The following is a 13,933-nucleotide window of genomic DNA, read 5'->3' on the forward strand; positions in this document are numbered from 1 at the left end:
TCTATATCTGCGATAAACTGTCCTATTCCCGTGGTGCTCCATTGCCCTTCAGCTTTTTAATCCCACAATAATGACTTTTCCGAAGCTCTATGTGCACAAGCAGAACTCCTTTAAGAGGGGAAATAAATCTTTCCTGTCTTTCTCTCCCCCTGTAGGATGGGAGCATTCTTTTCACCCTGTCTGCCCGCCTTTAACGTCCTGAAGCTCATTGGGCTGATGTACCTGCGGAGCTGGGCTGTGCTGACCTGTAACGTCCCCCATCAGCAGGTCTTTAAGGCCTCCAGGTCAGTGAGGCAGAATGAGGTCATTAGAGGTTAGACAGTCATTTACTGCGGATCTGATACGAGTGTAGCTGACCTAGGACAATCTGCCATCATTTGCTTACAACATAACTAACCATTTAAAACACTAGTTTCATAAATCCCTGGGCCATTTGAGCTGGATGCAATTTCAGTTAATTTGTAGTTTAACTGTTATGATAGTTTGATCAATACATTTCCAGGACTTTCATGATTTCTATTTGTTTGTGATTACCTTTTTTGGGACTCAACTTAAAGGGTTAGTTCACCCAAAAATGAAAATAATGTAATTTATTACTCACGCTCATGCCGTTCCACACCCGTAAGACCTTCGTTCATCTTCGGAACACAAATTAAGATATTTTTGTTGAAATCCGATGGCTCAGTGAGGCCTGCATAGCCAGCAATGACATTTCCTCTCTCAAGATCCATTAATGTACTAAAAACATATTTAAATCAGTTCATGTAAGTACAGTGGTTCAATATTAATATTATAAAGTGACAAGAATATTTTTGGTGCGCCAAAAAAAACAAAATAACAACTTATATAGTGATGGCCGATTTCAAAACACTGCTTCAGGAAGCTTTGGAGCGTTATGAATCTTCTGTGTCGAATCATGATTCTGATCGCGTGTCAAACTGCCAAAATCACGTGACTTTGGCACTCCGAACCGCTGATTCAAAAGATTTTATAACGCTCTGAAGCTTCATTGAACCATTGTACTCATATGAACTGATTTAAATATGTATTTAGTACATTAATGGATCTTGAGAGAGGAAATGTCATTGCTGGCTATGCAGGCCTCACTGAGCCATCGGATTTCAACAGAAATATCTTAATTTGCGTTCCGAAGATTAATGAAGGTCTTACGGGTGTAGAACGACATGAGGCTGAGTAATAAATTACATTATTTTCATTTTTGGGTGAACTAACCCTTTAAAAACAATTTAGAGCTGTTGAATTGTTTTGAGGCTGTTATTTCCTTGAAATGTAAAATATTACTTTGATATTATATATTTGAATATTAAATATATATATATATATTTTTTAATTTATTTATATTTTTTATTATTATTCGTTTGTAATTATCACAAGACAGAAGGAATCTGTTATGCGATGATCAGCCAAATTCCACACATTTGTAGAAATATAAAATTCCTCTGAATTTAAAAAAAATAAAGTATTTAATTACTTCATTACATAATTACATAATGCTGGGATCAACGTAGTTTAGCTCTTTCATCATTTTTTTTTCTCTATTGAAAAAAAAAATTCTTTATACTTTAAAATAGCTTGAATGTAACTCTACACCCTTGCTTCATTTAGTATACGCGGAGACATGAATATGCAAATTAGCCCCGCCTTTACAACGTTGACGTACATATGATGGTAATTAATATGATTAGCCTTTTGCTTATCTCTGTTACCAAACAGCTAATAATGTGTTGTTAATGCTACACAAACTATGTTCCTGTTCGCCATCTCAGTCTGCCTTCTAAAAATCAGCATGCTTAGAAACGCTTTGAACAACTCAGAACATCAGTGGAGAAAGGCATATAGTTCATCATCACATCGTAATATACCTCATATACATAATTCACCCGCTATATTGCTAAATCTAAAGCCCGCCCGCACGTTGATGTGATTGGTTATGTAGTTTGTGATGTCAGAAACACCAGCGATTTCAAACCGCGTTTTTGAGACTTTCCTTGGTTCACTGCAGTCTTAAACAGAAAATACTCAGCAATGGTGTTGACTGATTAATTTGCACATGGTTTGTCTTAAAGCATTTTAAAAACATCACATAGACATATAAACACATTAAAAACTTGATTTTCACCACAGGGGGTCTTTAACCTAAACCAAGTTTGACAGGCTTTTGACAGGCTTAAATTGCAACGAAGAGCTGTGATTTCTACATCTTTCTTAGCTTGAAAGCCTCTCCAACCTATATCTACATGTTTCTTTTGCTGGTAAAACAACGTTTTGAAGATTAAAATGGCTGGAGTGTAAATTCCTCTGACAAGAGCTGTAATGTGAAACAATTTTCATTTTTTACGAGCTGTGAGATTAATTTAAAATTGGCGAGCATTCAGTGTACGGATCAGGGACTCTCTGAACGGTACGCTTTTGTTCTCTGCTTCACTGAATCCAAATCCCTCTCGTTTTCCAGTGTGGTGAGTACAGAAGATAGCAGTGCATACTTCAGTGTGACAAAGCGTCTCTGTAAGATTAATGCAATTGCATCTTCATCGAAGCTTTATCAGTCAGTCGCAGATGTGAGGCAAAACATTACTGTGTAGCCTAAACATATATCATCTTCAACGATACTGCTGGGTTTGATACGATATAAAGGAATCATGTCACTACAGGCGTGGAGTGTAAAACTTATCATCAGATATTATGAAACAGTCAAATCATTGTAGTTTCGTTGTGTATCTGAGTTAATACATAGTCCTTTACTGGGATTGTTTTTAATTTTATTCCCCAGATCAAATAACTTCTATCTGGCGATGCTTCTCTTCATGCTTTTCCTGTGTATGTTACCGACCATTTTTGCCATCGTGAGGTACCGGCCGTCTCAGTACTGTGGACCATTCAGGTAAATAATATGGGGTGGTGTTTGAATCTAATGTCATTCAAGGTGATGTATATAATTTTTTTGGATGTTGAAATACTTTCACGTAACCCAGAGATTTGCAAAGACCACTATAAGCAAATGATTCGTGGTTGACTACCCTTAAAAAGTTTTGTTAACACTTTAGTATAGGAAACACATATTCACTATTAACTACGACTTAATAAACACCTCAATAAATGCCTAATTACTGCTTATTAATAGTTAGTAAGGTAGTTGTTAAGTTTAGGTATTGGGTATGATTAAGAATGTAGAATAAGGCATTAATATGTGCTTTATAAGTACTAATAAACAGCCAATATCCTAGTAATATGCAAGCTAATAAGTAACTAGTTAAAAGACCCTAAAATAAAGTGTTACCAAAGTTTTTTAAGAGGTTTTTGCCATTTTGTTTGGTGACACTAATGGAAATGCAAAGATATGGCATAGATCAGGGGTATTCAACTAAAATTTAAAGAGGTCCAGTTAGAGAAAATTTCCGGAAGATCATAATGTCTAACTAGTTAGTGTGATATATATTGAAGTAGCCTAGTAGTTGTATCAACATCTGCATGTAATCAATTCCTGACTATCAGATCAAATTAATTCAGTACAATTCAAAAACTTTTTGACAATATTTATTGTCACGTAACATAGAACTGGACATATATATATGATTGATATAATGTTTTCTCATTAACTAAATAAAGTAGGGCTACATTTAAAAATAAGAGAAAATAAATAAAATGTGAAAATTGTGCATGTTCAAATAAAGTGCTTAACTTCAGAAAAATAAAATAAAGGGAGGAAAAGCTTGAATTTCCCCTTTTCTTTTTCACATCTTGACTCAGTCTCAACCAATTTTACAGATAATAAATCTCAACACATTTTAACAATTGGACAGTTTTAGAGCATCACTTCTTTCCCTTCTTATATCCCACTCCCCCACTATTTTCACAGTCCACTTTTATTTTTTTATTTATTTTTTTTGGAGAGCACTATTTGTTCCTTATATTTCTCTCCCTTTCTGTCTCGTATTTTTCTCAACTTTCTCCGTGTCACTCGTCTGTTTCTCTCCCTTTCTCCGTCTCACTCGTCTGTTTGTCTCCCTTTGTTTTCTACATGTATCGCTGTTATTCTTTTTCTTTCTACCTTCTTTTCATGAGTAACTTGCCTCTAACTCTCGCATCTGTCTGCACTGTAGAGTCAAAGTTTACCACCTGGGATGACTTGATTGGCTCTGTGGTATCACGTGGGATAGTTTAACTCGCATGCAATTGGTCTGTGCGTTTCATCATCCACTAAACCACTACCGTAAAGACTACAAAAGCTCCGCCGATAAAATAGAACCGCCCCGTCATGTTTTAAATTATAACCTTCTGTTTTGGCTGTAGGTCCGGGTCTGTATGGGACGGCTTCTGGGTCCGGACCCGGACCGCGGTCCGCCTGTTAGTGATCTATGGCATAGATGGTACATTGCAAATTGCATATATGAAACCGCTTGAAATCATATCTTCTGCAATGAATTAAAAAAAAAATGCTTTCGGTCAGTAAAGGTTAGTGTATATAGTAGAGCTGCACGATTCTGGATAAACTGAGAATCACAATTTTTTTTGTTTCAAACAGAGATCATGTTTCACCCACGATTCTGAACAGAGAACTAAACAAAATAACATGTAATTTACTAGAGGTTCTGACAAATTATTAATTGTTGCAGTCTATTTAAAATGTTTAATCTGAATGAATTATTTAAAAAAAAAAAAAAAAAAAAACTAATTTTAACTGAATTAATGATTCAGTTAATGATTCCCTCATAAATACTTCATTTGTTTCATTACTGGGTGAATCAGCATTTTTGAATAAATCTTTTGAATGAATGATTCAATGACAAATACATTTTTTAACAGTCACTTATTGCCACCTGGTGGCGTAACGATGTAAACGATACAATCGTTAGTTTAAGGGCCAAGTTACTTTCAAAAGGTGATTTGTTCTATATTGCTATCATAGACATCAGTGTTTATATCTGAACTATAAACATTTATCCCAGTACTTCTGTGATATGAATATTTGTAACACAGAAATAATGATACTGTGTGGTTGAAAAGCTGTTTCATATATATACATGATAACTGCTTTCTCTGGATCAGCCGCAGCACCAACACAGGCAAATCATTGTCATTTAGGAATAAGATCACATGGGTGTTTGAATCGAGATCGCTATTAATCGTGCAGCTCTGATCATTAAAGGGATAGTTGACCCAAAAATGAAAATTGTGTCATCATTTACTCACCCTCAAGTTGTTCCAAACCTGTATGAGTTTCTTTGTTCTGCTGAACACAAAATAAGATATTATAATACTATGTAAATAATACTATGGTTTGGAACAGCTTGAGTAAATGATGACAGAAATTTCATTTTTGGGTGAACTATCCCTTTAATGCAAAATAAATCCAGGGGGATCAGTCTTGTATCATCCTGAAGTGGTTCATTTTGCAGTGATGCCTAGTGGACTCTCAATTACTACACATGCACATTCAAAATAATTGAATAAACGACTTGAAATATTGAGTTGAAATGTTATGTTACAAGAAAGAGACAGTAAAGTGATATGAGATATGAAGAAAATTGTTTGTCTGGTTTAATCAGTTTAGTGTCAATATGATATAAAAAAAATTTAGATTACAGAATGATTGACCAGTTACAATCAATTATTCCAGAGCTCTGTATAATACGCCTTTTTTGTTTGTTAATTTTTATAATTTACATGAAAATACATGTCTTTCTGCATTTCCTCACATCTCCTCTGCCTCTCTGTAGTGGCCAGGAGAAGATTTACGACATCATCTCTGAAACCATTGCCAACGACTTCCCGATGTGGTTCAATAAAGTGATGAGTTACGTCACCAGTCCTGTGGTGGTGCTGCCCGCTTTGCTCCTACTCTTGTAAGTACTTCTATCTACACTGACCTTAATTACCACACAGAAAAGAGCTAGAAAATCAAAGCCCATCAAGACAAATGTTGATGTTGGCTTGACAAAGCCCTGACTAAAAAAAAATAATAATTAAAATGTTCTGGATGGTTACTACTACAGTTCAAATGTTTGGGGTCTGTGAGATTGTTTTTATCTCTCTTTTGTTCACCAAGGCTGTATTTGTTTAACAGTAATATTGTGAAATATTATCACAATTTAAAATGACTGTTTTCTATTTTAATATATTGCAAAATGTGATTTATTCCTGTGATCAAAGCTGAATTTTCAGCATCATTACTCCAGTCTTCAGTGTCACATGATCCTTCAGAAATCATTCTAATGTGATGATTTGATGCTCAACAAAAAGCTTTGTTTTTTCAGCATTCTTTGATGAATAGAAAGGTTTTAAGAACAGTATTTGTTAGAAATCTTTTGTAACATTATATATGTTTTTACTGTCACTTTTGATAAATTTAATGCGTCCTTGCTGAAAAGACATAAATAAAAAACTTACTGACCCCTACTTCTGAACAATAAATGGGGATCTCTGTGAAATTCAGATATTTTTGATAATCTGCTGTTAAAAAAAACAGGTTGATTACATTAGGAAGAACATAGCCTCACGACTATGCTGAGTTTGGAGGATTTGGATTGAAAGCTTTTACTTTTACAAGTTTTGGTCTGTGATTAGAGAGTTAGAAAAAGCCTTTTATCCCTGTTTGTACAATAACAGCAAGTTGGTTTAGTCAAGCCAGCATAATTTGACCAGGCAAGCAGGACAAATGCCTTCATTGCACTCAACCTTGTGCTGTTTGTCACTGTCTCTTCCAGTATGCTGATCTACTACCTACAGTCCATCGCTAGATCACTCAAAGTCACCAACAGCCAGCTGAGACTGCAACTGCAGACCGTGAGTCACTCTAAATGGAATATCATTATGATACATTTCAGTTCATTTAGCAGATCCGTGATTTACAATAAGAAACCCTAGCGAAACAGGATAAGGTCTTTGGATTTCATATAATCTCATTTCTCCAGCAGTTTATTTTATAACGCTAATTAAATTTCCTGTTGCAGGAGCGCACAGATGACAAGAAGAAAGTATTTCAGTTAGCTGCAGGTACTTTGTCTATAAACTATCTTCATTACGCATACAAGGGAACGTTTCGGGCACATTTCAGGCCGCTGAGCGTGATGTACTCACAATATATAACGTCATAAGGCAATATCAGCTTGTCACCAGTTGGCTGGACATTTGGGTGTGTAAATGTGTGATTTACAGCACGTCTGCAAGCACCTGAGGGTGGCGATAAAAAGCCGGAACAAGAGAGCGACATCACTAGTGTGGAGTCGTCCGCCCGCTCCACCTCTCCTCCGCGGCGCAACGGTAGCGTCACCAACTTCGAATCTCCCGTCCGGCATGGCAACAGCATCCGGACCATAACCCAGTCGGCTTCACGGGCTGACGTCCCTGGAATGGCCGGAGCGACGCGGAGTCCCTCTGTCCCAGTGCGGCAGAAACACAAAGCGGAGCATGTAGCCAGTAGGTCTGTGCTGCTCTGTGGTATAAGAGCTTTATATTTCAATTCACTGCTGCTTAGGTTCCATACATCTGCAGTTCATGAAGCTTCACTGCCCTCCATTTCTGCCCATGTAGTGCTTTCAGAATGTACAGCAGCCCCTCAGTTCCTCAAAGACAAGTACGACGAGTGGAGTACATACCCATCAGGTTTGGTATATTCATGAAGTCTGATTATGAATTTTGTTTTTACCTATTCTGTTTCTAATACAAATCAAGCTCTGTCAACAGCATTTGTGGCATAATGTAGATTACTGCAGAAAATAATTTCAGTTTAGCCTTCATTTTCATGTTTTGTTTATTTAAAGGTAAAAATAATTTCCGTTAATTGAAATAAAGCTGAAATAAAATATAAATATTAGATGAAATTTTTTTTAATTTATTTCAGTTACTTGCCAAGGCAACACTTGTAATTTTAATTATTTTTTTTTTTTAAATTATTAAAACTGAAATGAAAATAAAGCTAAATAGAAATATTTAAAAAACTAATACAAATTACAAAAGCACTTCATAAAATTAATATGAAAACTGAAAATATATGGATAAACACTAATTCAAACTAATAATAAATACTATAATAGTAAGTAAATAAACTAAAATAACACTGGATTACAGTAAGGAGGTTAGAGTAGAATACACACTAGAGTTTGAACAACTTGAGGTTTTTTTTAAGTCGACATTTACGTGATTAAAATCGAGTCGACATTGACTAGTTGCTGATGACATCATTAAAGGGGACCTATTATGCCCCTTTTTACAAGATGTAAAATAAGTCTCTGATGTCCCTAGAGTGTGTATGTAAAGTTGTAGCTCAAAATACCCCACAGATCATTTTTTTGTTAAAATTGCCACTTTTTGCGGGTGAGCAAAAATGCGCCGTTTTTGTGTGTGTCCCTTTAAATGCAAATGAGCTGCTGCTCCCGGCCCCCTTTCAAGAAGAGGGCGGAGTTTTAAAAGCTCATGCTCCTGGCATACTGGCAGCAACAAAACAGGACAATCTCACGCACTAAAAGTGTCAGAAACTGTCAGTAGTGGTGTTCAGCCTTGTATGTTTCAGAATCAACATATGTGAAAATTCAGCGTTGAAAAGACCCTCATTTATGAAGCAGTCCGGCACAAAATGATTGGCGCAAATGTTTAAGAATTAATTGTAGGGGGAATCTGAATCAGCTCATTTGAAGAGACTGCTTTTATGGGAATTATAAAAAAAAATAAAAATTAAAAAAAAGAGAGTGAGTGGATTTTTACCATTATAGGCTGGTTGTTCACATTCACCTTACAAACGGCCGCACCCACCACTATATACTTGTTGACATACTGTAAGACTAGTGTGACAGAAGCACTTACTGATGTTGTGTGTGTGTTAAGTAATTCATCCAAACTTTTGGAATGTCATGTGCCTTTCGCTTGATATGCATGATGCCCACTCAATAACAGGATTTATGTCAGTAATTCATAACCAGAAGTTCACCCACTTAGAAAATTAGTCCCTGCTCAAAAGGATGATTTAGACAGCTTTACAGACCAAACCATAAACTGCAGTAAACTCTTTCTGAATAATTAATGTTAAGTGCTTTAACAAAATACAATTTTTTAAACCCTTCAGAACACTGGCTTGCTAATTATGTATGTGCATTACTGCTTTTTATCTCTTTCTCTTGATTTTTGATGTTTGTTTGTTTTTTCCCCACACAAAATTATTTTCTGTGGTAATCAACATTAATGCCATAGTTAAAGACACAATTCGTCTGCGAGCACTTAACTACGGAGCCCCTAAAGGGACATGATGAAGGAAAAAAATATGAGATGGGAGGAAAAAATATATTTCAATGCTCCCTCACAAAAAATTTGTGTTACGCCGAGAAACTTTGTGTTCCCTCACAAAAACTTTTGTGTTCCCTCGAGAAACTTTGCGTTGCCCCGAGAAACTTTGCGTTCGCTCGCAAAAACTTTGCGGTGGCCCAAGAAACTTTGCATTCCCTTGAGAAACTTTGCGTTCGCTCACAAAAACTTTGTGTTGGCCCAAGAAACCTTGCGTTCCCCCAAGAAACTTTGCATTCCCTTGCTAACAGCTCTAAAGGTTTTGCGAGCGAACACAAAGTTTCTCATCATTTTTTCCCACCACCCTGTCCCTTTAGGGGCTCCGTACTTAATTCACAACTATAAAAAATTATTTTCATATTTTAACTTAAAACTTTTCTGCATTTCATATTGTACTTGGCACTGTGTGTCTACTAAAGGAAAAAAATATTTAGATGCTGTTCATTGAGCTTAACTTTAGGGGGGAAAAAAACTTTTTTTCACTTAAAGACTCTTACATTATTCTATCATATCAGGGGCCGGTTGCATAAACTACTAAGACTAGTCTTACAAGTTACACATTTTTTAATACTGTTCAAACTGATTTAAGTCAAGTACATAAAAACGTTGATTGGTCTAAGTTGAAACCAGAACATAACACTGATTGCTCCTTGACTAATCGCTAGTTGGTAATACTGGTACTTAAGACACAGTCTTAACATATTGGCTATGTTTATGCAACTGGCAGCAGATCAGGGATAGGGAACTTCAGTGCTTGCACTTTGAGAGTAAAACTTCATTAGGCTTCACCTTTCATTTCATGAAATGCAGTGCACTTCATACTACTTAATTAAAGGAGCAATTCACCCAAAACTGAAAATTTTGTCATCATTTACTGACCCCTCATGTCATTCCCACCTTATATTATTTTCTTTTTTTCTGTGAAACACAAAATGAACTCTTAGGAAGAAAACAGGCAGAATGATTTATGGTGTTTTTAGTCCTTGACAGCATAAATCACCATCCAGTTTCAGCTTAAAATCTTTTTGTTTCTCAAAAGAAAGAAAACAATACACGTCATGGAACGACATGGTAAATGACAAAAAAAAATGGAGTTTTGGGTGAATTATTTCTTTAACATAAGTTGCAAGCTGCATCATAAAGGAAAATGTCTTTGTTTCTCAAGTTTATGGAAGGTAGGGTGAATATATACTACCATACATATTCATGTCACATGTTGCATTCTCTGATATCCAGGCATTCTGGATACTTGGGCAGCACCAGCGGTTCCTGCCGCTCCAAGTCCTACCACAACATGGCCTACAACCCATGCACACGGTATGGCGAGAACATCCATTCCGACCCAGTGTTTCGGAAAACCCTCCGGCCCATGCACAATGAGCCCGGCGTAATCACGGCTCAGAGCTACGTGGGCCGCCGAGCACACACGACACGCTACGTCATCGTCAACGAACATGAAGCTCGCAAGAAGCTTGTGCGCTCCACTACACGCGTACCGAGACATTACCGCCTAGTAGATGAACCGACTGAGATTGTAGAGTTGTATCCACGTAATGTGAAGTGTTACATTCCTCGTACCCCTCACCGCAGCCACCAGCCACACCTCAGCGAGGAAGAGGAGGAGGTAGAGGAAGATCCGAAGAGCAGCACAAGGAGGGGATCGAACCGTCCACGATCACTGTCGGACCTCCATAAGACCGCACGGTTCTACATTGGCGATGCCATAAACAGTCAGTTATCTATGGAGCAGGGTTTATATGGCGATGAAGAAGAGGACGATCAGGAAGACGACTGGGTGGACGATGGCTCGCACCCTTGCTCTCAAACAAACATCCGAGGCCCAGAGTTGGCTCACAGGTATGGCGAACAATATGTCAAGCCCAAGACCAAGCATAAAGTGGAGCCTTCGCTGACCGAGTCAGATTCGGCATCGCTGGCGTCTAGTAGCGACCAACAAAACAGCAGCACGGACCAGTACATCCAGGTCATTCACAACAAGGACAAGTACCTGAAGCCCAGTGCTAAGCTGACCAAAAAGAAATCCAAGAACAGCATTAAACTCAATGCGTCTGGCACCAATGATCTTGTCTGCTCCAATGTTTAACCTGTGTAGATCTAAAACAGAGATTATGGCTCTGTTCAAAAACCCTAGTGAACTGTCTACATAGGAAGCATTAAGGCCTCGTAGGCGCACACAAATACGAAGACTATTTCAAAAGGTAGGTTGCATTATTATCCTGCCTTCTAAGATACCATCAATGCAGCATCATATGCATCCTTTCCCAGAATGCACTGTTCCAAACAACTAGGAATTCCCAACTTGGAATAGAGTGCTGGAGTGATGATGTGTTTTTGTATTCCAGCCTAGAAGTTGGCATCGTCCTGGTTCCCTCTACAAATTCCCTTTAGGATTTTTCCGTTGTTTTTTGGATTATTATGGAAGCTTGATTTCGCCACTAAATAAAAAATAAAAAAAAGGTAATTGTGCCTTTTTTCTCTCTCTCTCTTATGAGATATAAACTCACAATAAAGGCTTTTCTCAGAATTGTGCAATTGTGAGTTATAAAGTCCAAATTACTTTTTTCTCAGAATTGCGAGTTTATATCTCACAATTCTGACTTTATAACTCGCAATTGTGTATTATAAAGTCAGAATTGCAAAATATAAACAATTCTGAGAAAAAAAAGAATTGCGAGGATATATCTCACAATTTTATAATTCGCAATTCTGACTTTATAACTCTCAATTCTGATTATAACGCAATTGCGACTTTATATTGCGCAGTTCTGAGAAAAAAAGTTTATATCACAATTCTGACTTTTTAACACATAATTGTGAGTTTATATCACGCAATTCTGAGGAAAAAAGTCAGAATTGTGAGATAAAAAGTCGCAATTACCTTTCTATTTTTTATTCAGTGGTGGAAACAAGCTTCCATAGGATTATTGTAGAAATTAAGTTTATGATTCTTACACTTTTTTTTTTTTTTTTTTTTTTTCATAACGATAATCTTCACAAATGAACACTCTACTTCTAACAATTTGTATAAGTAAAGTTAGAAAGAAACTACACGACGGTTGCATGATTGTGTCGTTTCCAACAATTTTCCCTGAAAGTTTGTGTGCTATTATAGTTTGCAGGTGCTCGGTTACAAACACAACGACCACCTTCTGATTTTAAACCAGCAATTGATTTATATATCACTAACAAGTGACAGAAAGAATGGGATGAAAATAAAAATAATAAGCTGTATGAAATAAACCCTGGTGTAAAAAGAAGTACCTTCCATTACTTCAAATCAAGACATGATCAAGTCGTCTTCACTAGGTGTAGACTGGGGCACTCAAGACTTACCCATGGCTTTTTATTAATAGGCGAAGTTCCTCCTCTGTGTCTCTCATGTAAAGTTCCTTTGACTATTAAGCATATTCTGTTGAATTGTAATTTTTATGATGCTGCTAGAAAACACTTTTATTGAGAAACATGCTTTCATGGAATATTTCAAAATGTATCACCTAAATGTATTTTAGATTTCCTATCTTATGTTAAGTTGAAATGTTTTATATAATAATGTAAATTTTATGGATGATATTGACCTTTTGTTTGCCATGTAAATAGCCATGATGCTAACATGGCGTAAAAACTTAATAAACAAGCAAACACAACGAGGCTGAGAAAGCGGATTAGTTAGTAGATGAGTTTACCTTTTGGTATGATGATCTTTAAATTCCTTGACATCCTCTGTAGTCCCATTTAACCACTTGTTAGAAACCGCCTTTTTCAAGACAAGCAAAAAAAAAAAAAAAAATCAGAAGTGGGTATTACTAATGCATTTTATATTGTAGAATAAAACATAAAAATATCTTGAAAATATAATTTAAAACCCATTGACTTCAGGATGATGGAAACGGAAGTGCAAAAATGCTAACACGTTTCTGAGTTTTGGCCAACAAAAATGTCATCCCTGCACCACTCTATTCTCTCACCTCTTACTTGAAAATAACCACTGGAACTGTGCTTGAGGTTGGACATCCAACTCATTCAGAGCAAATCGATCAAACCTCAACTTCACTGAGAAGCATCATTTTCAAGATGACAGCAACTAAAGTGTGGAGTTGCGAGTTGTCTGGAATGCAACATGACTAAAAATGTTTGTAAATGATAAACTCCAAGCAGCATAAACCCATCCAAGATGATGTATGGATTTGAGAGAAATGGTTACTCCAAATTATAGTGTATTTCATTAAATTCTGGAAATACAGTTATCTAATTAATAATGGACTTTCATTCAGTTTTTACTTAGAAAAATTGCACCATTAGCTTAGCAACATGCACAAACTCCATTGAGCGCCAGTTGCTGCCTACATAGAGCGTTCCATATCAGTCATTTATGAAGTCCTGTTGTAGCTAGGATCCCTCATTAACAAGGCAGCTGCTCATGTAGGTAGCAGACAGCAAGGCAGCTTACTAGGTTTTGGAACAGAGCCATTTAGTACAATACCTACAGGCTTATTCTATGAAAGTTGCAGTTTGCCTTGTAAAGCACAAAGAAATGGCCAATCTGTATAAGTGTACTTTGCATGTATCTGTAGATTTTCATTAAAGCTGATTCAAAAAAAGTTTGGACTCCACTATCTAA

General features: G+C 36.6%; 1 protein-coding gene across 2 annotated transcripts in view; it reads left to right on the plus strand.

Moving 5' to 3' along the window:
- LOC127516408 (transmembrane channel-like protein 3) overlaps positions 1-12,292 on the plus strand; it is a 32,705-nt gene extending 20,413 nt beyond the window's left edge. The window contains exons 16-23 of one of the 2 annotated variants that reach the window (XM_051900989.1): positions 156-284; positions 2,792-2,902; positions 5,739-5,864; positions 6,726-6,804; positions 6,972-7,014; positions 7,177-7,441; positions 7,552-7,623; positions 10,531-12,292. In XM_051900989.1, the coding sequence (XP_051756949.1) occupies positions 156-284; positions 2,792-2,902; positions 5,739-5,864; positions 6,726-6,804; positions 6,972-7,014; positions 7,177-7,441; positions 7,552-7,623; positions 10,531-11,398 (1,693 nt within the window). In that variant the 3' untranslated portion in view covers positions 11,399-12,292. The remainder of the gene's footprint in view (positions 1-155; positions 285-2,791; positions 2,903-5,738; positions 5,865-6,725; positions 6,805-6,971; positions 7,015-7,176; positions 7,442-7,551; positions 7,624-10,530) is intronic. The other variant, XM_051900988.1, reaches the window with a different exon arrangement.
- Positions 12,293-13,933: the final 1,641 nt, after the last annotated feature.

Source organism: Ctenopharyngodon idella, chromosome 7 (genome assembly GCF_019924925.1).
Source record: "Ctenopharyngodon idella isolate HZGC_01 chromosome 7, HZGC01, whole genome shotgun sequence".
Lineage (NCBI taxonomy): Eukaryota > Metazoa > Chordata > Actinopteri > Cypriniformes > Xenocyprididae > Ctenopharyngodon > Ctenopharyngodon idella.